Source organism: Aythya fuligula, chromosome 2, assembly GCF_009819795.1.
Source record: "Aythya fuligula isolate bAytFul2 chromosome 2, bAytFul2.pri, whole genome shotgun sequence".
Taxonomy (NCBI): Eukaryota; Metazoa; Chordata; class Aves; order Anseriformes; family Anatidae; genus Aythya; species Aythya fuligula.
The window spans coordinates 37781593-37805984 of NC_045560.1; the positions used below are offsets into that span (position 1 = coordinate 37781593).

Here is a 24392-nt window from a genome sequence, read left to right on the forward strand (position 1 = left end):
ACAGTAACTGTCCTCAAAGTGGTGTGCAAATCAGCACTGTCACGCTTGGCCACGGCCACCTGCAGGGTGGAGACAAAGCCCAAGCCAAATTCTCTGTGGCAGTTGACCTACATGGCATATATTGCACAGCCACAGCCACACAAAAACAGCAATTCACATTTTCTACAGGGAATAAATACAGATCCATTTAAAATGTCACCTTAGCAAAAAGACTAACAGATTGCACTAGCAAAGAAAATAAGATACCACATCACAAAATGGACCAAAAAGGACAAAAACCAGGAAAGAATATGAGTTTAATATTCCTAAAGCTTACTGGAAGAAAAACGGCATACGAACTGTTTCCTAGTTTTTCCTTCATTTTCAACAGCATTATTTTGCTCTTCTCTCTGATGACTGTCCTACACTGTATGTCCTGCTTCTCACACTCCTATGGACACTGCTCTGCCACCTCTTCCTCTTCTTTGGACCCCTTCACTTTGCTTATTGTACTTCTGTGACTTCCTTGTTACAAGTTTTTCCATTATCTATTCTCCCCTTCCCACCTAGTTAATTGAACTGCATTTTTCTGCTGCTTCTCAGAAAGTCATGTACCATCATTCTCTAGTCACGTATCATGTACCCCTCAGTCTCAACAGCTTCCTTCAGGTGCAGGAAATGGAGTCTGCAAGAGCTCACGTAACTTTTGCTTTCAAATTTTATAGTGAGATGGGATATGCACTAACTAGATGAACATGAATCTCCAATTCTGTAAATAATTCTAGTGGTGGAAAAGGACAAAACACTGCATGGCAAACAGCAGAACTAATTCAGTCACAAGGTAGTTTTAAGAAGATTTCTAATTTTAGGATAAAATCATGTCACTTGGCAACACCATTATCCTTACAGTTGCCTTTATGTAAGAAAAAGACTTTTCATGCATTTCTTACTGGCAATTTACAATGTAAGTGTGGTTTTACATTAGGTAAAACAAAAATAGTTTTGGCACAGGTGAGACAGCACATTTTAGCAAGTAAAGCATATATAAAAGAAAATCACACAGATAAGCCAAAGTAACCAATATAAATGCTATACAAAAAAAACAAAACAAAACAAAAAAAAAACTATGATGTAAGATGTACAAAATGAACAACAATGAAAAAATATTCTTTTACATATAAATTAGACCAAACGGGCTTTCTTTATCATCCTAGTAAGAAGATAATTTCCACATAGGTTGAAGATTAAAAACAAAAAAGGTTAAACAAAGAACAATGTATGTATTTCACAAACATCTCCACTTCATGATGCTTAGCTCATGTCATCAACAATAAACAGATTATGTAGTAAAGTTTCACAGGTAACATTGGTAGAGGGATGCTTTATATATATTTGATGAATCCATGCATATGATATAATACAGCTCGGTAAAATGAGGGGAAAAATGCTTCATAATATATTTTTTTCTATTTTTTGTTCTTAAAAAAAAAAAAAAGTTCCAAAATACAATAGGAAGTTGAAAAGACAAGAGAAGGAAAGAGAAATAAAAGAGAAGTAAAGAAAAAAGAAAATTTGAAAAGACAAGAGAAGTAAAAAAAAGGAAAGAGAAGTATCTCTGTGGCAAACACTTTGCTTACTAAACAGCTACAGTTGAAAAGATGGATCACAGTTTGGAGGACTAGAATATATACCTACTTGCATAACCAAACAAGAGAAGAAATATGTATAGCTGGGATTTTGTGGAGAGAACAATACAACTGTTGTAAAAGGAAATTTGCTCAAACAGCACCAAGAGCTTTGAATAATCAGGTTATTATGGACCGTAAAATATAATAAAGATGAAAAATAAAAGCAACACAAGATGTAATGAAACTAAGATGGAGATACACTAAAACAGAAGTACTTTTTATACCAAATGGAAGGTAAGAAGAAAGCTTGGGATTCTAATCAGTAGCATCAGGGAAGTGGCGGAGTCACCATCCCTGGAGGTCTTTAAAAGACGTTTAGATGTTGAACTTAGTGATATGGTTTAGTGGAGGACTTGTTAGTGTTAGGTCAGAGGTTGGACTCGATGATCTTGAGGTCTCTTCCAACCTAGACAATTCTGTGATTCTGTGATTCTGTGATCTGACCCTGCTGCGTGAGTAAGCAAATTTGAGAAAATTATCATCAGGAAACTTATATTTTTATGCTGACCCCAACCATATGAACAACAATGAGATATTTAGGGGATGAGATTAGTAATTATGCAAGACAAACACATATGAAGAATTAGAGTGTGCTTGTTGAAAGTCATAAAGGAGAGTTCCTGTACTGTAACAGGTTTTTCTGATATCCAAAGGAATAATCAATTTTACAGCTGGAAATAAGAAGAAAGCTGTAAGACAATTCACACCAACCAAACATATTTTCCCTACTGTATAAAGAAAGCTACCTGCGATGCTCCCAACATGGTTAGTTTAGTAAAGCTACTGCACGAACAGTTGACTGAAGTCACCACAATGCTTCTGAAGTCTGTCAGATGTATTATGCATGCATCAATTTTTGAGGCATTAACAACCCTCTTGTAAGACTGAAAATACAATATAACACCAATGCTGAGATTTCAGGGTCTCAGGCAGATTAAACACAAAATGACATTTGCATCTTTTCTGTAGTTTGTCTCATTGATTCAGCATGTTTCTTAACCAGCAGTGTGAAACATTCTCCTCACTCAATAGCTCAGGATCATTCGAGAGAGTTTCCAATACTGGAATATTCTTCAGTAAAAAAAGGCAAGTAAAAACAGAGCAGAATTCTTACCCCCAACACACAAGCAAAACATACAAAGTGATACAACAATCTACATTTACCAACTAACCAAGCACATCTCATTCTTCTTCATCAGCTCAGTGAGCAACCCAAGAGCATCACTTAACCAAGACTAAATTTCTTCTGCTCATTCTATCAATCTCTGATAAATACATTATGCCTCCTTAATAGATCAGATAGAAGCCACCTCTCTGACCACCTAAACACATACCAGAAAATCCTAAAGCCTGTATGAATCACACTGAAGAAACCATAAGAATGGAAATCAAATAGATGCTTAAGAGGAACACAGAAAGAGCTACTGATGTTAACAGTAGTCAGAACACATAAGGATATCTTAAAAATATATATATGCACACAAAAATCCATAAATAGTTCACAGTAATGATGCACTGGGCTTCATGCACTAAAAATACATACCCTTCTGAGACGAAAGGGAGCAGTGTGACCTCCATGTGCTGGCTTCTAACTCTCTACTTGCCTGTTGCTAAAGATTACTGGGGCCAACACTAGCTTTACAAATGCTCTGTTTCAAAACCATTTGAAAAATAGACAGATGAGGTAGTGGGAAAAGGGACTGAACTGTTGGTGTTGTCAGCAGGTCAGAGGGTGGAGATGTGCAATGTCTTGAGAAGAAGGTGGGAAGTTCAAAAATAATGTGATCTATAATAAGGATCTCCAATGAAGTGGAAAGAAGATGACAAAAGGTGTGGAGAAGACTTATAATGAAAGAAAAGTGAATTGCAAGTCTTACGAAGTTTGAGTTTAGTTGTAAGGGAGATAACCATGATCTTTGGAGGGCTCTACCTCCATAACTATAGGAGAATATAGGAAAAATCAAAGGAGACATGCACAGATGACATACAAAACCAATGTCTCACTCTCTATTTGGCCCTTACAGAGGAAAGAATAGCTACCACAGTTACAAGGAGAGTGAAGGACAAAGATACCAAAGAGAACAGAAGCAAGGCACAATCTATAATTCAAAACCATTCAGATCTCTCATCTATTACTCTCTATTTGCCATAGTCAGGATGTAGAGTATTAAAATCTGCAAAAAGAATGACATGAGTTTTATAGAACTTTTAAACTTCAGATAAATTAGATTCCTTTTTTTTCCCCCCCTACAATGAAATGGGAACAAAGACTTCCAGCACTTCTGAAATTTATGCGAACCAACTCATCACACAAATGTGTATGCTTATTGCAGAGCGAGGCAGGCAAGCTTCTCTTTAATTAAAAGCATTAATGCTGATGTCCGACTCAAAATACCTGCCCCAAACACAACAACAGGGAAGTTATGTGACTAAACGGGAGGTTGATGGTCAAATCGCCCCACACGTTGAAGTGTGAAATGGACTAAAAACTACAAGGCAAGTGCAGACTTTCAACGAGGACAGATGCTGGCGTACGGGAATGTGACCGCAGAGCCATACACAGCAGTCAGGGAGGGATGAAGCAAAGCTGCTTTTTTTTTTTTTCCTTCTACACAACAGTGCCGCTTGGTGGATGGACAATGGCAATGAACAGGGGGAATGGAGACGCCACAGATGAAGAAAACCCGCAGGGGTCCCTTGGCAGCCCCATGGTGATGCTGAAGGCACAAAACCACTCGCCGTTGTCACGGCAACTGTACCTGGGTGGGCTGGGGGGTTCTGCACAGGAGCAGGCCGCGTGGCATCGCTGCCCCTGGCCGCCTCGCCTGGTGGACAAACAGACACGTTAGAAGGGTTCCCGAGCACACGCAGTTCACCCAAATAGAGACCTTCAACTTCTTGCTTTGTTCAGCAGCGAGACCCCGGCGTGAACGGGATATATACTGCAAGAGAGCCTCCTGAGTTGAGGCAAAGGTGAATGGGAAGTTTTAATAGCTGGCCTTTTACATACACGCTGCTTCCATGCACATGGAAAAAAGCAGTGGTTTCAGCAGTGTTCACAGTCTGAACTGTCTACAACAAACAGCCAAAAATGTCTCGTTTCTGGCACTTCTGCCATTCTGCTAGTTTGGGAGTATCATGTTCATGCTGTCAAGAAAATTTCATAATTACCTAAGAATATTTACATACAATATATACTTTTTTTTTTTTTTTTTTTCTTTAAGGATAAAAACATTTTAAGTGAGTATCTTATTATTTTCACATGTTTTTAGTTCTGCTGTCAGTAAGGACAACTTCTTTTTCCTTCAGAAAAAGCATACTCATATTCTAGGCATAGTTCCTAACTAATTCTACATACAGAGATAATTTCGTTAGGGCATATTAGGTGACTGTGGAAACTCTATTCCTGCTACAACAAATGCCTCAGAAGCATCAACTCATACAAATAAACAGAAGCCTGGAAACACTTTAAATAGCTGATCAGAGTTTTGGCAGAACTTCCTCTTCAAACTGGTGTTCTAATGTGTCCTTGTGATAAAGTGGCATTCAAATCAAAAATCCTTTTGGGTTTCATTGAGAAAGGACCTAGAAGGAAAACTGTATAATGCACTATCAGGGAAGAAGTGAAAGAGAAATGCTTTTTTTCTGGCAACACACTGGCATTTGGTAATCAAAGATTATGCAGTTTCTGAATGCTCAAGAATCTGGTTAAATGCAAAGGCAACAATTCTGCTTTCTTTTTTTTTTTCTTCCAGATTTTTTTCAGTATTTTTGTCTTTCAAGACCACAAACTCAACTTGACAATCCAATGAACTCTAGATTTAAATGTAACATTTGTGCCAATCAATTCTTTCATTGTGAAAGATCAAAAAGGATCAAAAGACTATTTTAATCCTTTTTGTATTAGCAGGCTACCTTGCATAAGTAATCAGTAATGATACCCATTCTTCTGTGCCGAGGACAGGCTGAATGGGATTAATATATTATTAGGAGGAACTGATTTTCCAATTAGGTGTCTGGATACTTTGTTCAACTGTGATTTGTAATGTTGAAGACTCATCTGGAATTTCAGGCTTGCAATTATGTTTTTTTTTTTTTTAAAGTATGCCTGCTGTTTTTCCATGTACATTCTCTAAATTTTATGCATTTTTTAAGGAAATTCAGCAAGTGCAAAAACTTTCGAAAGAAAAACAATTCCTTCTGATGATATAAAACAACCACCCCTCACAGCACAGCAATTGCCACCCCTTGAGGTGGATGCATGAGTGACACCTGCCACTGCTGCTGGTTTGTGACACGAGTGCTAACTGTGCTAAAGCAGAGCTGTTAAAGCTGGGATAGGATTATTTTGCCAGTCCTTCAAGACATTTTGTTACCAATGACTTCTTCACACTTCATACAAAGGCACTGAATTTAATCTCTTCAAACTTACAGCATCCTACATGTTAATTTAAATTATCAACACTACTTGAACATTTAAAAGCTGAAAGGACTAATATGAGATGAGAAAAATGTATAGCTTCTGTTACTGACTTGATCCCTGTCAGATGTACAGCATTTCATTCTTTGGGTATATTGTCCAACTAAACATCTGTGAGTAGTAGATCAATTGGAAGTGCAAATGACTATCAACTCAAATGTAAAGTGCATGCCTCTGTCTATCTCAGCTAAATAACCCAGCTCCAGGAGGTTAAGGAAAGCTGAAAACACAGTGAAGAACAGGAACATTAGACAGTTAGATACAGCTTGTCAGTTACAAACCATACCAAGCAGCTTTTAGAAACCCAAAAGCTAGAGCAGAAGCCAGAGCTCAGTAAAAGCCAGCACACAAAATCAAAAGGCACTTAAAGCTAAGGAGTTCAGTACAAACAGAATAAGTGGAATAAGAGTTTCTCTGGATATGTCTGTTTATGTCCTATATCCCTAGCCCCTGAAGCACTTTGTTCAGACCTGCCAGGAAGTGCTCTCATCCGCTGCAGACCCACCAGAACTTTCTTAAGGTGATGATACTGTCTTCTTGCAAAGAACTTAAAAGACTCACTTTTAAGACAGGGTGGAGATGACATTATGTGCCATTTAGGCATCTCTTAAAAAATATAAATTACAGTGCTTGCAAAAGTAGTTAGCTGCTATCGTTCAAAAATTCTATCCAACTACAGGCAACATACTGATAACTGTATAGATCTGGAACAACAAACATGGCACTAACACACAAAATAAAACTCATTGTCATCTCAATTGATTAAAGAAGGTATATTTACATTTTGTTGCCTTTAAATTATGTCTGCAAAAGTTGTAGCAAATATAGTGTTGATGCAGAAATATGTGCACAGCTTGTGCATGACAATCACCAAAGCCCAACCACAGTTTTTATTCTGATTGTTATATGGAAAGTGTCAGGTGTGTTTCCGGACTACGCCTCAAATTTGTTAACTTATTGGAGCATAAACAGGGCCATCCTTGATAAGCTACGACAGATTCCACCTACAGAAGGCGCTTACAGATTTTTTCACATTAAACAAGGAAAAGAAAATCACTTTTCAACCCAGAAGCTATAAAATCAGGCATAGGATAATGGAACTATGGAACTTTTTTTAAAAAGCAAATAGAAGAACCTGTCCAGAGCTGTGGAAATAATTTCCTTTTAGACCTAATTTTACTTCCATTGACTTAAGCAGGATTTACATCAAGGATTCACAAAGGACTATAAAAGACAATTATAAATACAAACCAAATGAGGCTACTGTACAGCAAGAAATTACTGCATTTTGGTTTCACATTTGCACAGTCCTGGGGACTGTAAAACCTTTGCTGGAGCCATTTTGGAGGTTCTAGGATTCTGAGGGAAGCTACAAATCTGGATTGTGCCAAGCAGCTGTAGTGACCCTTAAAGAATTACATCCATCTCTTTGCTTCGTGAGAAGAAGATGTACCACTGAATTCTGCTCACTCAGTATCTCCTGGGGAAGAGGTGTGTCATGCAAGGACTAACTTTGGACCGCAAAGGTGCCACGGGAAAGAGAAAGAACCATCGATCTGAGCTATGGAAGTGTCATTTCCTTTCTCTTAGGCTTTCAAATCTTGTGAAAAACATTATGTAATACTATGCAATGGTTCAGTGCAACCAGCACCTTGACCAGCCCTCACACTTTCAACCATTACTTAGGAAGAGTTGCTAGAAGCAGCAGATACGGCATACTCCTTGCAAAGACCAAAACTGAGCTCGCTGACTTTGTTGTTCAAATAAACTGTCCTTCAAAAATGTTAAAAAAAAAAAGGCTCCAGGAAAAGGATTTATTAAATAGAAAAAGTGCAGAGGGCCATCATGAATTACGATAAGGAAAATACATGTAACTGTTCAAATAACTTCTCAAGTAAGCTCCACACATTCTAGAGGGAATAAGATTTTGTTTATTAAGAATTACTCCGTAATTAATCTAACATCCTGCGGTCATATTTGGCTAATATTGTTATGCATGGGATTTGTGCCAATAACCTGAAAAAATACCTATATGAAATTAGTCTTACAGTCAAAAAAACATTGCATTTAAAAGACTGCAAAATTAACATATAGCAAGATAGATAATGCCTACGGCAACAGTGAAGTTTGCTGGTATGTTTTGTGTAACTTGCTGTTTTTTCAAAGGTTCAAAACTTCCTATAGTATCTGTGCACTCTTGACATAATGTCTAATTCTACATTACACTGCAAACATCCTGCTTAACAAAATCCTGTCTTTTTTGTTTCCTCCAGATGTGAACCCATTGATCGAAAATCAGTAAAAGGACTTTCTTCAGTCCTTGAGGCACATGACAACACTTCCTTCTGTGATCGCATTGTCGCGTGTTTCAGCGTTACCTTTTCCCAGCTGAACTGGCATGCTTTCGGATTTCATCATTCTCTGCTGCTGCGCCTGGTGGTGGTGGTGGTGCTGCTGCTGATGGTGGTGGTGGTGGTGGTACTGGGGGGCTTCTGCTGTGCTGCGGATGGCCACTGCAGGTGCAGGAAAGCTGCCCCCACTGGCTGGAGGGCCCACAGCACTACCTGAAGCCATAGCTGGAGCAATCAGCTTTCGGCCAAAATTCAGCAAGCTGTTGGAGACTTTGTTGATGTTCAGTGGAGCAGCCTTAGCACTGGCGCTGGAAAGAGAAAAAAAGAAATCACCACACCCTTGCCAACAGTTCAGACACAGTAATGCATGCATGCATTGTTTTTCAAAATGGGGGAAAAAAAAACACCAACAAGACTTGAGCAATACAAAGAACATGTTTTATCACAGTCACACTGGAACATACACAGGAACCATAGGGATAACATGGTGCATGTTTTTCCTAACCAGTAGTGGTCAAAGTCTTTTGGTCCTTTCTTCCTGAAAAATGCAAACTAAACCTAAACAAATAATTTTGCATGACTTTTCTTAAATTGTCTTCTTAAATGAAAAAAGTGTCAGAAACATAAGAAAACTTTGATTTCTGCACTTCTTATTCCAAGACTACTTTAATATTTATTTCTGTTAAATTAAATTCTCTTAAATGTTTAGAATAACTCAAACACAGACATTTCTTTTAACAAATAAAACTAACACCAGATTCTGCTTTTAAGTTGGCAAAGCTACATGTCTTTTGCTCTTATTTCACCCTCTGCCCAAACTAGTCATTTCAAGCCAAGTGCTTTGTAAAGGGAATCCTGATTGCAAAAGTGATTTTGGCTGAAGAATGGCTTCAGGATATAACACATATATTGGGTCATGATCCTTATCACTGTTACCTTTTATTTTTAACTACAGTGGATATTTAATTCACTTCGGTTACATGCAACGTTAAGAATGAGAAAATTACCAAACCATTTAATCTGTCTAAAATAAAGAGGCAAAGCAGCTTCTAATTCGCAGTGTAAGTGTTCACGTAACCCAGAGATCAGCAAAGCCATTCTCATTTGCTCATGCAATATTTTCCTGTTTTATATAATTAATGCTTGAAATACCCTGCACAGAAATCTATCACAATCACAGAGACCTTTCCACTCCTGATGTTTTATTTTACTGATCTACACATCAGTGATATAAATAGCTGTGTTTAAAAGATTTGAAGAAATATATTTAACTAAAACCAATACAATCATCTTACTGGGAAAAATTGTTTCACAATGTTTTGGAGTAAAAAATGAATTACAAACAAATTAATATAGGTGACTTATAACTTGTGCATGTGCCTGAAAAAGTAATTTTGATGTCAGCTTTCATATAGTTTTCCTGGCTCTCTATATATGTATTTTTTCAAATACACAATATGAACACATACATGTGTATAGAACATAACCAGAAAATAACAACAGTTGAGTTGTTTAGACAAAGGATAGATAAGATTAAAATGAGAGAAAGCAGAAGAAAGTATGTTTAGCTTGCAGACTCATGAGATAGGGCTCTCCTGCCACAGACTGGTGATGAAGAAAGAGAGCATGTCATGTATTTCTGAAAGAGCAGGAGTGTGGAGAATGATTGTTGAATATTGACTACAGGATGTTTCCACATCTCCCCATTTTATTAATTGCTACCAATATTGCAAGAAGTCTTTCTGTAGTCACCTCAAAGTAACAGACAAAGTAACTACAGAAAGAGTATTTGCAGGTTTATAAAATGTTCCCGTAGGGGACTCAAACAGTTTCAAAAGCAAGTTAAATAGTCCTAATGATTTGAAGAAGAGGACGTGATATAGTATTTATTATTATTAAATTTTACTCTGCTACTATTTGGCAGATTTGGTTATTAATCAGTTCCCCAGGGTATGCAGAGACACTTAATGGAAAAAAAAAAAAAAAAAAAAAAGGTTTTCTTGATTCCATATATGTGGCCTCAGAAGAATCAGCACAGAGCCTTTTGTTTAATGATTTCTCCATTCCGTAAAGAACACACAGATTGTAGCTTTAAAGGTGGAAGATGAAATATTAATTGCTGCCTTAGCAGATATCAAGCAGATATCAATAGTCTGCAGTGAATCTGCCTCACTGATTTCAGGGCCGTATCAGTAATAATTTGTTGAGATTCAGAACCTGAACGTTCGTGTATTTGGCATGTTTTCTCCTTGGTCCACCAGGACTAATCCCCAGGTCTAGGGTGCTATGGATCCTCACTCACCCGAATCACCACCTTACAAAGAAGATAATGGCTTGCACAATGCATCCCAGATTTGTGTTGCCTCAAAGTTTGGAGTCTTGACAATAAGTTAAAAAAAGCTTGATTTTGCACAAAAAATGGTATTTACTGGAAGCAGAGCTTTTTCTCAGAGAGTACATAAGTGACAAAGTCAGTGGATGCTTTGAGTTAACTGCATCAGTGGAATCCTGATGGTCCACAGATGCTTGAGACAAAGCTTTTGTAAAGAAGCAAACACAATCGAATATAATGGATCACGGAAACTTTAATTTTCATCTGTTTGTGTATTTGTGTCCACCAGCTTGTTGCTTTTTTTCAACTGTATGTTTGCCTAATAAAATAAATCATTTTTCCTGCTACACTGTGTAACTTGCTGCTTTGACATATATGTAGGCCAAAAGTTAGATTATTTCTATTTTTGGATGGTTGGAAGGAGAGTTCTTGAGATACTATACTAAACAGAAACAACAAACACCAAAAGTCTTCTCTACGCCATTGTGTTCAAAACATAAATTTGAATGCTTTCAACAACAATATGCAATAATGTTTTATAATTATTTGAGAATTAGAAAGGATAGTTATTGCAGTTGCTAGTACCTCTGTAAGTCTTGGCTCTCAACTGACTACTAATGATCAACTCAGAACACATATACATACACGAAAAATAAGTAATGATGTTATCTACATTTTTTGTCACGAGGCAGTCTTAACAAAAGTCTTACAATTCATTGTGTGATTTCGCTGTATTGCAGCTTCAGAAAATGAACAATAGCAAGGTGTTAGATCTCTGGAGAAGGCACAAAAAAAGTGGGAGTTCAGGAAAATAAGAACAATGTATCTATTTCTTACTGTTTAAATGTCTGATATATTAACACAAAGGATGATTACAGCCATTAAACACTGATCAATGTCTACATTTTAGCCATCTAAATGTATCAGACATACACAACAATTACAAGAAAAATGCTGATTGATTATGTTGTACAGTTATCAGTGGATGCATTTAAAAGCAAGGCATCAGTTTAAAAATATGAATATCAAGGAGACATGAATTCCATCTATGAAGCAAACAATTTTGTTTCATCACAATAAGCATCATTGACCTTGACTATGAATGGTGTATTTTTAAACTAGCAGTGGGAAGATGATTCAATCTCTGCAGTTTTCTGCTAAGATAAAAATGTTTTGTTTTAAGCAAGCCTTATGCAAAGGCATTTCTCTCTTCAGTAAGTAGCCATTATGACAGATGAGAGATAAATTTATGAATATGACAGATTAAAAAATTTTGTATGTGATAAAATAAGCAATACATGTCAGAGATTTGTGAAGATATTTTACATAAAAGCAATACATGTTAAGAGAGTTTTAAATATATTTTAAATATATTATTGAGTCTGTGGAATTACAGATGAAAATGATCTGTTAGCTTGCCCAATCCGTGTTTCTACTCACTGCAGAAACATTTCTTGATGTTACATCCTCCATCTCTCTCTAGTCTAGATCTCTAGTTCTTCTCTAATCTTAACCAGATTTACCATGTCTGACCTACTCTAAATGGTCCTGCATTGAGATAAATTTCTCTTGATTTACTCCTCTATCTGAACCATTCTAAAGAATTTCTCCTGAGTGCAATGAATTGACAGATTTAGTGGCTATTTGTGTCCTTAGAGTTTAAGTTTCCAACAGGTGTCGTTCCTGTTTGGTCTTTATGACCTGTTTCCACACAAAATCCTTGAAATAATTATTCTGGCATTTCCAAATTATTATTATTTTTTAATCTGGGGCAAGTCTTGAGACCATTTAAAAAATTAAATAAACACAACAGCTTTTGACAACCAACGGGAGGCAACAGTCACCTGCCATCAGCACCAGCCATCCTGCCAGGGCACAGCCACCACTAGACTACTTACAAACAGATAAAGTCATATTGATACAAGCCATTTCTAAAAAAAAAAAGGGGGAAGGAATGTTGCAAAATGGTTTAGTAAAAATTCCTTCAGACTGTATTTACATTAATTTAACTTCTACAGCTTGTGTTACATTTGTATGTAATGCAATTGTAGCCCCTGAACTCACATCAATGTTTTACCCCCTGCTTTTAGTATACAAATCACTGTGTATGAATCATCTTAGCCTTAGAAAAAGAAGCCAGTGATCTGACCAAAGCACTATCTGTGAAACCTCCATTTTTCAGGTAATAGTAAGGTAAAGATTCAAATTAAATTTCATGAACTAAGTACACGTGCTTCTAACACTGCTTATGTAATTCTTGTTTGGGATAAAAGTGACTTATGGAACATTTTATTTATGTAAGATATTAGTTCAGTGAAAACATCTTCAGAAATAGCTTACCGGGTTTTATTCATCAAGTCTGCTCCACGTGCTTTGTAATAATCTAAATTTTGTTGGAACTGGTGAGTCACTGGTCTTGGATTTTTCTGTTAAAAACAAACAAAAAAAAGCATTATCCTAACTTTAAAAAAAAAAAGAACACTGTACAGAATTCAGGATTTTTCTGACAGATTTAAAGCAGTGACAAGAAGTATGTTTATTAATGAAGATTAAAAATATAAAGAATAATTTATGTTCCCACGATCCTGGTTTCTGAGGGCAGTAATGGTAGTTACATAAAAAAGCAATCTTAAAATACTTTAAAAGAATACCAAATGTTACCAGTTAGCTCTTCATGCTTACAGAAATCAGTGTTTATTCACACAGGGAGGGCATTGCTGTTTGCTATGAGATTGCTTCTAATGAAATCAGTAAAATCTGGTGAAGTTCAGACACCGATCTCATTTCCTTCTTTAGCTCTGGTACAGAATTTTCCCATCACCAAGGTAAAATGACATGGTTTTAAAGAAAATGATAGTACTGAGGACAAACAAGAGCTTACATATTGCAAAACTTAATTGTGGACTAAGCCAAGAAAGCTATCGAGAGCCACTAGATGGCACACGGAGCCTTTTTGTCTGATTTTCCCTTGCTCAATACCAAAGCCACAAACAGCACTGTTCTGTAACAAAATTTTTATAATTAATATCGAAACCAGAAGCTATTTGTTAGTTTCCACCTCTGCCAAAATGACAGTATTGAAGCCCACTGACTCCAATAGCTCTGAAAACATCTTTTCTGAAGCTGATATTTCACTGAACATTGATGAAGCACAGAGCACGTTTGTGCATAGAGAATTTTGATTGAATTAATGCAACCTGAAGGGCATTAAAAACTTTAATGTTTAAAAAAAACTGAAGGGCATTTAAAAACTATCTGAAAACTTTTTTTTTTTTTTTTAAATTTAAAGTAAAAAGGTGCATATGGTTTAATCTAAAATAGCAGAGAGCTACGGAGAACCCCTTATATATATCTAAACACGAATTTGAGGAGAAATGGTTTAAAGTAAAGCATTTCTAGCATAAGAAAAACCAAAATGATACATTTCAGTGTAATGATTAGATACACTGCACAAAACAGTTCAAAATACTTTATAGGTATTTGCTTAAAAGGTGGTTAATTTGTAGGCTGTTGCCTTATATTCTGATCTGCCTTCTGAAATCCTGTTAATAGCAAATACAGTTTTAGTAAACTCATTTTCCATGTAACTGCAGATAACCTGCTTTCCTTGAAAACCTTTTTATTTTTGGAGGAGGCATAGGAGTTGCATTTTAACAACCAAACTATTGCATGTGTACAACAGGAGAGAGGAACACTTAAGGAGGTGGTAAGTATCAAAGGCAGGATGATTTCTGGGGTCAAATGTAAAGCTGGGAATTTCCAGATCATTTTATGCAGTCAGACTTAATCTTGTATGATATGTCTCATTTCCTTTCTTTGGAAACACATTAAACATTTTAAAAATATATCCTGTTTGTGATGTTCATTAAAAAATGAAACAACAGCTAAAAGCTATTAGACAAGCAATAAAAAAATTCTCGTCTATTCTACCACCCACATTGTAATGGCCGCTGTACATTTTTCTTCTCTTGTTATAAAAACAATATTTGCATAACTCTACCCATTCATATGGCTTGTAAGTCAGTCCTCATCAACTGACAGCAATAACAATGAATCAGCTTTAGTTACTATTGCTCTAGTTTGGTAATTCAATGCATTTCTATGATAATCAAATCCAAACTGACGTGATGAGGATAACTGATGGTTCTGCGACTACTCTGCAAGCAAACAGTGTAACTTTTCTCCCATCAGTTAAATAACTTTCTTCTTCATGTGATTTGGTGTCCATTTCCACAAGGTGGGAGATTACAGATGGTCAAAGTAGCTGACACTTTTAATTCAAGGGACAGCCCCTTTTGACAAATTCACTCTGCTACTTTATTTTGCAATCTGTTTCCTAACTGTATGTATTTTAAACTTGGCAAAAACAATGGAATTTCTATTCCACCTCCCAATGAAACAAAAAAAGATCATTACACTTTGCTTCTGTAAAAAAAAAAAATAGAAAAGAAAAAGGAAAAGATCATGTGGAACAGATTCTTGAAACATATTTATTCAGAAATGACAAGCAATTCAAGGCACGAAAGGCTGATCTGCTATCTAAGCACTTAAAGCCATTAATAGTAATAATGATCTAACTTGAACATATGAATGAGGCTCAAGCATTACTTTCACAGGGGCCTATTTAAATTCCTGTGTGGTTTCAAAGTATCAAAGGAAGAAGCAGTTTAAAGTAGTATTACATGCAGTGAAAAAAAAAGCCCTCAGAAAAAAAAACAATGTTGGAAAACAACATTAGAAATGCAAGATAGTAAATACCAAGGGTTACTGCTACAAATCTTTTTGTAACACTACAAAGACATCCTTCAAGGAAAGTCCATTACTTAAAACAAAACAAAACAATACAACCCCTGAGAAACATTAGCAGAAAAATATTTGTGCAACTTTACCACAGAAATGGTAAATACTGCTAGAAAAGAGCACTTCAGGCAGCAAAAAGTATGGTCTATGAGTTTATATTGTTATGATAACGTTAGTTAAATCTTTTATTGATTATAACTATTTTTGTAATTTATATATAGGAAGCAGAAAGGAAAACCTACAGTTACATCTCCGTATGTATTTTGAATTAATTCCCCTGTCTAAGCATGCAGTTTAATCCATCCTCTATGTTACATGCCATGTATTAGAACAGAAGATTAAACAAATTTATTTACATGAAAATATAGCTTTGTTGTCTAAAATATTCACAATAGCCACATTTTTTCTGAAACAGTGCAATTTAGAATGGTCCTCTTTATATTTTTATTTACTTAGACTAGCAAAGTTTTTCCTTTCTTTTTTTTTTCTTAAAATTATGTAAGTATTTTGACTAGTACTTTAGATGAATTTTTTTTCTTAAGTGGAAAATCTTGTTAAAATGACAGTAAAATTAACCCTTCAAAATAGTAATTTGCTGAATCTCCTTAATACATTGTGTAGGGCAGTAAACAGATTAACACATTTACGTTGTTTTCCCTTCTAAGGAAACGGAGTGCAAAAATCCTAAAGCTGCCTGTGCCAATACTACAAATCCTTCCCCACACCCATTTTTAGCAGCAGTCTCCTGGTTTTCCAATTCTTCTATTCTTACATTTCTTCCTGAAGTGTGCTCAAACTGGTGAAAACTGCCAAATTTAGGCTTTCAGAAGGACAACATACTAAACGCAGCTATAGAAGCACATGTAGACACAGGTGTGATTTTGGACTTTTAAAAATATTTTATTTATTTATTTTTAAAATGTGTATGTCTCATACGGATTAGCCACAGAGGATGTATCTTAATTTGTTTCAGATATCTCTTAGGTACTTCTGATTTTAAGCCCTTTCTAATTTTAGAAGACAGAAGCCCATTACTACCTCATTTGCAGGTTGATTGCACTGTTCAAAACATCCATGAAGTCTGAGCCCCCTCTTCTACTCTAAGTCACCACCCGATACACTCTGAATCTCAGGGCTGGCAGGGGGTTCTTGGTGACCTTCTACTTTGATTTATTGGAAAAGGGCTGGAGCTCAGTTACACGTTACCTGCTCTTTTCCCAGGTGATGGGACTGAGGATGGGGTCAGAATCGCATCATGTGTAGCAGGAATTCCCTAAACTTACACAAATTGCTGAAAAACACGTAAAATTCCCACCAGCTAAGGACTGTGCTCCATACACTTAAGTTCTTCAGTATAAACCCTTCCCTCCCCAGCCTCCAGAGACATCCTGCATAAGATTACCGACGGAGCTGCTATGATACAGCGATACGTGCTTGTGGGACACAAGTCACAGGCAGATTGCTCTGCAGCCTATCAGGAAAAACACGCTGCTGCTGTAACGTAATGTTTAACAGTTTGAATACACATTATTTGCAAAAGTTTCCACGAAGGTGCTAGCAGAGGAACCTACACAACACTCTTTTCTTCTTTGTCTAGGTGTTTCCCCCCTTTTTTGCATATTAACAGAAAAAAGATTAATCTAATTTTGCACAAAATCTGAAGGTTCAGAATAAGAGACAACAATGAGAAAAGATTTTCAGTATGTCTGATGAAAAATGAGACTTATTTTAGTGAACATGCTATTGCCTCAATGCCAAGGGAAAAGCACTCGTCATTAGAGAAATGAATTGCTCAGCTGTTTATAAGCAAAAAGCTCTGGGGGAATTTCTCGAGGCCCAAAACACAAAGCTTTGCAGGGTTACACAAACATATGTTGCAGGTGTTTTAGGGTAGACAGGTGGGAAAACCTCAACTACTGAAAAATATGCCACTTAATAGATCGTATCTGAAACCAGATAACCTAAATGCAGCAGAGAAAAAAAAAATCAAAAAAACAAAAACCAAACAGAACAGCCACAGTGAATTACACATGCACACAGCAATTGTCTCACTAACATAATCGTCTCACTAGAGACGAATGGGACTTTTTTATTTTAGTAATTTTTTTAACGTATTAAACAAATGCTGCCAAATATCATTTTTCTAAATGAATAATATTTGAAGCCTAAAACAAAGGACAGACTGAATTATATATAAAAAAAAAAGAGAAATGATGATGAAATGTTTATTTATGTATTTATTTATTTATTATTTAAACAAATATTTTATTTTATTTATTTATTTATTATTTAAACAAATATTTTTAAGAGCCAGTTGGCTTCTTTTCCCCCTCTTTAGCTGACAGGATAGTATTATATCTTTCACAATCCTCATACAGGCTAAAATACTTCTGTATTAGAATGGTATTTGTTTCTTTTCATTTGTTTCTGATTAAATTTGGAGGAGCATATGACTCTACATTCAGTAATGCTGAGGGGGTCTGCAAAGGCTTACCTTTTCTTTCTACCTGTACTTGTTTTGTACTTTCTTTTTACCTGTACTTGTTTCTTCAATAAAGGCAATAAAACATGGCAGAAATTTGGACTGGAGTTGAAATATAGCAGTGCTAATGTGGATAAGCAATACAGTTTGTTCAGTTCTGCAGCAGTTTTTCTATTACACACAAATAATTAATACAAACTGCATACTAATGATTACCTAATAGCCTACCTAGTTGCAGGGAGAATTTAACCTTTCCTTTTTTTATTCTTTTGTCATTCATCCAAGAATCTGTCTCCACTCTGTGACTAGACTTAGGCAGTACAAGCAATGGCTTAACATTACATAAACGTGCCAAACTATTTTGTACACTAACCAAACAACCCATCCCAAACTCTTGAGCACCCAAAGCAAATGCCACTCCCAAACCAAAACTCTCCTTCTAATCTTCCTCCTCCTTAGTTATACATTCTGCGGAACAAGCAATCTGCTGAAGCACAAAAGGTGTTGCATCCACCTACAAACCAGAGAGTTAAATACTTACTAAAAAGAAAAAAAGAACAAAAAACAACAGTGAGGCATTAGAGGACATGATGGGCAATGGCCAACTTTCAATGCCAATAGTTAAATATTATTCTGAACATAGGTTGACAGTCTGCATCTATCAGCCCTACATGTGGAAGTAGAACAACCTGGAAAGTATCATGCACCGAACTAATAAAGAAGCTTCTTTAATCACGTAAGTCAGGAGATCTGTACACTAATACTGGCTTTGGCACAGAAACACCATAATCCTCAAACTGGGAATAATACTTCCTGTTTACATTTTTCAGAAAGATGCTGTGGGTCTCAATCACAGAACTTGTTATTTACAATGCAATAACAGCATGAAGAATTAACATATTTAATTGTTTATAAAGAAAATTAGGGAGCACTGTTTGTCTGAAAGAAGAAAAATTCCCAGAAAGAACTGAAAAGGAAAGAAATTCCCTTAATTGGGTCAACGCAGGAAGAAACCCCTTAACTCTGATCAAGCTGAAATAAATTAGCTCCTGTTTTGTTACATGACAACCCTTCATCCCCCTGGCAACTAGAAAATTCAAATACCAGGATGATATTTTAAATACTGTGCATTATGGTCTGTTTTTAACTTCACACACACATGCTTTCTCTCACATGGGTATTCTATGACAAGAGATAAAGAAATGAAAAAATGACAAGTGAGATTTAAAAATACTTCAGTGACTTGACGGAAAGAAATTTCTAGTTGCCTATTTAGGCTCCTTGTCCTAAGCGACTGGAAAGCCTTTTTTTTTTTTGCATTTATCATTTTACACCTTATTGCATTTTAACGGGTAGATCAAATCATCCCACATCAGCTTTTATTGATATTCCAGACAAAAAGACTTCAACCTGCCAATGCTCAAGTTCACAACCTGCGTAAAATCCCCATCTTGTATAAACAGAATTGCTTAAGTACCTTTTAAATCTGCCTCTTAATTTAGTCATCTATTTTTCAACGGAACCCTTGGTTTTAAGAAGTAAATTAACTAAATAGTGAGGTATAAATCTGACAGCGCTCAGCCCTGCCCCGTGACAGATTTATGCGCTGGCATCTTGCAGCCCCGCACGGGGAGGAACAGGAGTTTTACAACATTGTGGAGGAAAGATCCAGGCTTTTGAAGGGAACACACAGCAAGCCTTGCTTTAAACCCTGGAATGTTCCAAATTATGAGATTTAAAATATGACATCTTTATGTACAGAAAAGCTACCACATTATGGTTTTATTGGCACTCATTTTGGACAACCTGTATAACTCACTGATGGCTTTGTGGGTAATGCAGTTATCCTAGGCTTATCCTGATAGAACCCTTATAAACACACTTACAGTATTACATCTGCTCCAGTTACATGCTTGTACACAAATCTCACATACCAGAGGAAAAAAAAAAAACACAAACCACACACACACATTTTTTAGGGGCGATTTGGTTGTCTGCTATCTGGAAAAGAAACAGAAAATATATGATGTTCTTCATGGAATGTGCTACGTAAACATTTGAAAAATGTCCCCAGGGGAGTGAAAAAGGCTCTTTCAAAGAGCCACATGTGCACAACACAGTAAATGGAATACGACGTTGGTGCCTTCTCCTCCAAAACACAGAAGAGACACGCTAAGCTCCTGATGCTGCGGGATGAGCAACTCCCTTCATAATGCGACTCCAGGAACGAGGGTACCACAGAGCCATTTTGACCACTCTGCACATTAAAAACAACCAAGAAACCTACCTCAGTTCTCCAAACCTAATTTTCCTTACAGCAAAGGAAAAACTATATCTTTCTCATTTCTATCTTGAAAGTATTCTATTATTTTAGAAGCAGAATGCTACAGTACAGACTTACTCAAATAGCTTTTGTATAAAACAACTAATACATTAATATTTACTATAAAATATGTCAATACACAGCAGTATATCTATATCAGAAGAAACTGAACTTAAATTACATCCTAATAGGCTGGGTATGACTCAATAGCTTATCTTTCATACATTATTGAAAAGTTACGAATCTATTTTTATATAACTCACAGTTTGTGTTTTGCAAATTGTAGTCAAATAAATAAATTATGATACGGAGAACTTTTGATTAGGTAGAATTAAAGTGCTTTAAGTGTTTTAAGTGCTTCCTTTTGATAAACAACCATGCATACTAGAAGTGATTAATTGAATTGTCAGGTTGCACACAAGAAGAACCATAATCACCTCACTCTAACACTGTTAAACACATTTTATTGCTGTAATTTTATAGATAATATCATTACTCTTTAGGAGAGGGTCAGTAGCTTCAGACGACTTTTTAAACAGAAGTAAACCAATCATTAGAAAGCAGCAGCCCCGAGAAACACACATGCAGTACGTTTTATTAGTAGCTAGAGTAATTAAGAGCCTAAAGTGCTTCACTTTCTTGCTTTAACATCAAATGCAATCAGCACTGCTTTTACTTCGCTACTCAGGATATCACCTTGCTCAAAGAGAAAGAACTATTTGAAGTTTCAGCTTCCAAAAAGAACTTTCTCTTCCATCCTCTCTCAAAAGCATTTGCACATTACATGACTAAGCTTATGAATTCCCAGTGAATATTAACAGGAATGCTGATCAGCAGAGATAATTCTCTTCCTATTTCCGAATTTTCCCCAATCTTCCCTCCAGCTGAACATGATGCTGCAGCACCTCATGACTTCTCTTGATGATTAATAGAGAAGGCACCTTGAAAAAAGACATAACCATGAAATACGAAAAAAAAATAATTCAAAAATGCAAACTATTTTTTTTAATGTTTGCAGCTCTTAGTCCAGTTGATTGATCAGAAAGTACTTGCCTTGACAATTTACTGAATAATGGATGTTACTTGCTGTTCTATGCTTACATACTTACTTGAGTACTAGTTGAAAGTAGAATTAATGGTTTCTAACTTGCCTGTAGTTCTTCCCTCTGAAGGAGAATGCACCTCTCCACCTGCCCAGAAATTGCCAGCCATGCCACCAGCTCCTCACTGCCCTCCAGGCCAGCAGCTCCCACTAGCAGTGAGAACTAAGTGAACGTGCCCTCCTTGCCAACTCTGTTCTCGTTTCCAGAAGCGGGCTGCAGTGGAATTCTCTTGGCCTTACACGGAACTGGGACCAGTACTTTTTTTCTGCACCATCTTATGTCCAACATGGCTTTGTCTCAACTACGAGACATGTTTTGAGGAAACTTTTGCTTTATCTTGCATTATTTTCCTCCATTTTTCTATTCATTGAAGTGCAATGGCTGTTGGATTTATATAATTGGATAGATATCATTAACTTGGATTGATATAATATTTGTGGGCTCTTAACCAGGTAACTGGCCTCTGTATACAACACTGAAGGGAGAGTGAGACACCGTAACCAGCACTGTCTTTGGCAGCGAACGAGATCAGCTTTCACCTTAGAGTGTTGACTACTATGTTATATATGATGCTGTGAAATGAGGAGGGCTTTGAAGGATTTCTCATGTGAAATGTTTTGACTATACAATTAACCAACCACTTATTTTACAAGAATTCTTCCTGAAAATATGATGGACATGGTACTTTGAAGATGGTGACTATTTCATGGTGGGTTGATTACACAGTTAACTTATATGGGGAGGTTGGAATTAACGTTGGAATCGATGAGAAAGTTATTGTACTATGAGTTTGCTCACACAATATTTTTCATATTTTAAAATACACAGGTACACTGGGAATGAAGGTTCTGAAACATGCATACACAAACAAAAAGGGTTTTTAATCTATGGTACACTTTTTTATGTGGTACTATGGCAACATGGTTATTCCAAGTAATTTATCATTAAACTCATAGCTGCCTGTCATATCTTGTTCTATTAACAAAACACAATACCTTAAATTTAAAACATTAATTTTTAAAACAAATCATGACCTATTTCCTTGGAAAGCACAGAAAAAATATTTCAAGAATAGGAGGACAAAGATTAAATTAATACCATGTTTTTTACATCTAAAATATATGCAATTCTTCAGTTGTATAGGCCCACATAAAACACCCTTGTATGCAGTTAAAGAAAAAAACAGTTTATTCAAATGGAGGTGTTTAGATTGCAGCTAACCTTATTGTATTTGCAAATTGAGAAGACTATCAAAATACTTTGGTTCATTATGAGGAATTTCATGTGGTTGTAAAAGTGGAGGTCAGTTTGAAGATCCCAACATATTTTCATTCATTAAAATCTATATATATTGCATTAAAAATCCAAGATTTTAATCTTTCAGACATTACAGGAAACAGAAGTTTACAAAGTAGTACCAATAAATTGCTGATAGAAAATGCATTTGTTTGTTTGTTTCTCCTGATTTCTTTCCTTCCTGCTAAAGAGACATGTACTTAGCTTTTCTGGAACGTGTTTCCTTTATTGGTCATAGCCCTAGTCAAGGCAACCTGCACAGGTGACCTTACTCATATCTCACAGTGCCTTGGGATACCCATTACTCAAAATTCCTTTTTCATACGCTCCAAACTCCTAATGTATGGCATGTATGGCTGTGAATCTCCTGAAAAATCAGTCGCATTCTTCACGATTGAAAAAAAAAAAAAAAGAAAAAAGGAAAAAGAAAACATTTGTTCAGCCCTCCCTCCCCCTTGTTGGTACTACTCTAACAAAATGGACTAACCACCCCATGCAGTACCTTCCTGCGTTGGTACAAATTAATGAGCTCCTAATGCCCAAACACTACCAGATTCTTACTTCTGATTGGCTGCAATCTGGTCATTAAAGCAAGGTAATTAATGCCAGATTGCACACACAATGCTAACAAACAAACAAAACAACCCCAAACCTGCTTTTCTCCTGCCACAAACAGCGAAACAAACAACACTGACATAACGGCAGCTTTCAAAGGCCAGTTGCAGTTCTGCAGCAGCACCTCAGTTAATGAGTGTAGAGAAAAGGATCCATCTGAAGAAGAAGAAAGTGAAACTCAACAGCCTTTCAGGCATATGAAACTAGCTTGGAGAAAACTCAGAGACGGTGGCAGCTACTTAAGAAGAAAATTCATCCGAAAATAAACGTACAAAGAGTTCAGTTCAAAATTTCAGTAATATGCTTCCCCCTTGTCACTTATTGCTCAGATTTTGAAAAGTGTTAAAAGCTGGAATGCAAATTTCTACAGCTAATCATTACATGAGTGATCATGACCATATATTTTTGCTCAAGTTTTCTGGCAGTCCCTGTAATTTCAGTCATGATGAACTAATACGACTTACTTGAAATGTCATGTATGCTTCATCATAGATTTCATTAGAATTTAACATTCTGCAGAATATATACCACCATTTTCAATGTCAGCAAATATCTTAAAATACAACATTGGAAAAACATCAGCAGCAGTAATGAGAATATTATTAGCATGAGTAACTTCTATTTCTATTGACCAAGTACAGCCACTTTCTCTGTTTCTTTCTTTAACTCAATGGCTTATGATGAGCAGTGTGTTCATAGAATTAAACTCTTAACATATTTTACAAAAATATTACGAATAACTACAGTTAGCTTTCAGACAAAGGATGATTGTCAAGTTCTTAGTATGTAACATAAAACAGAAATACAGAAATATTCTATGTAGTGCTTTAGTTTTGTAATAAGTCATTGTGATAAGGTTAACACTTCAACACAAAACAACATAGAAATAAGAACACCCAAAGATGAAAATTACTTTGCTTATGTTGCTGTATTAGAATTTTAT

General features: G+C 36.1%; 1 protein-coding gene across 5 annotated transcripts in view; it reads right to left on the reverse strand.

Moving 5' to 3' along the window:
• The window catches only part of TBC1D5 (TBC1 domain family member 5), a 318604-nt gene that overhangs the window by 46999 nt on the left and 247213 nt on the right, over positions 1–24392 (reverse strand). For all 5 annotated transcript variants that reach the window (XM_032183435.1, XM_032183438.1, XM_032183436.1 and 2 more), the window contains 2 exons: positions 13171–13256; positions 8526–8806 (listed from right to left, as the gene is read on the reverse strand). In XM_032183435.1, coding sequence (XP_032039326.1) covers positions 8526–8806; positions 13171–13256 — 367 coding nt within the window. The remainder of the gene's footprint in view (positions 1–8525; positions 8807–13170; positions 13257–24392) is intronic.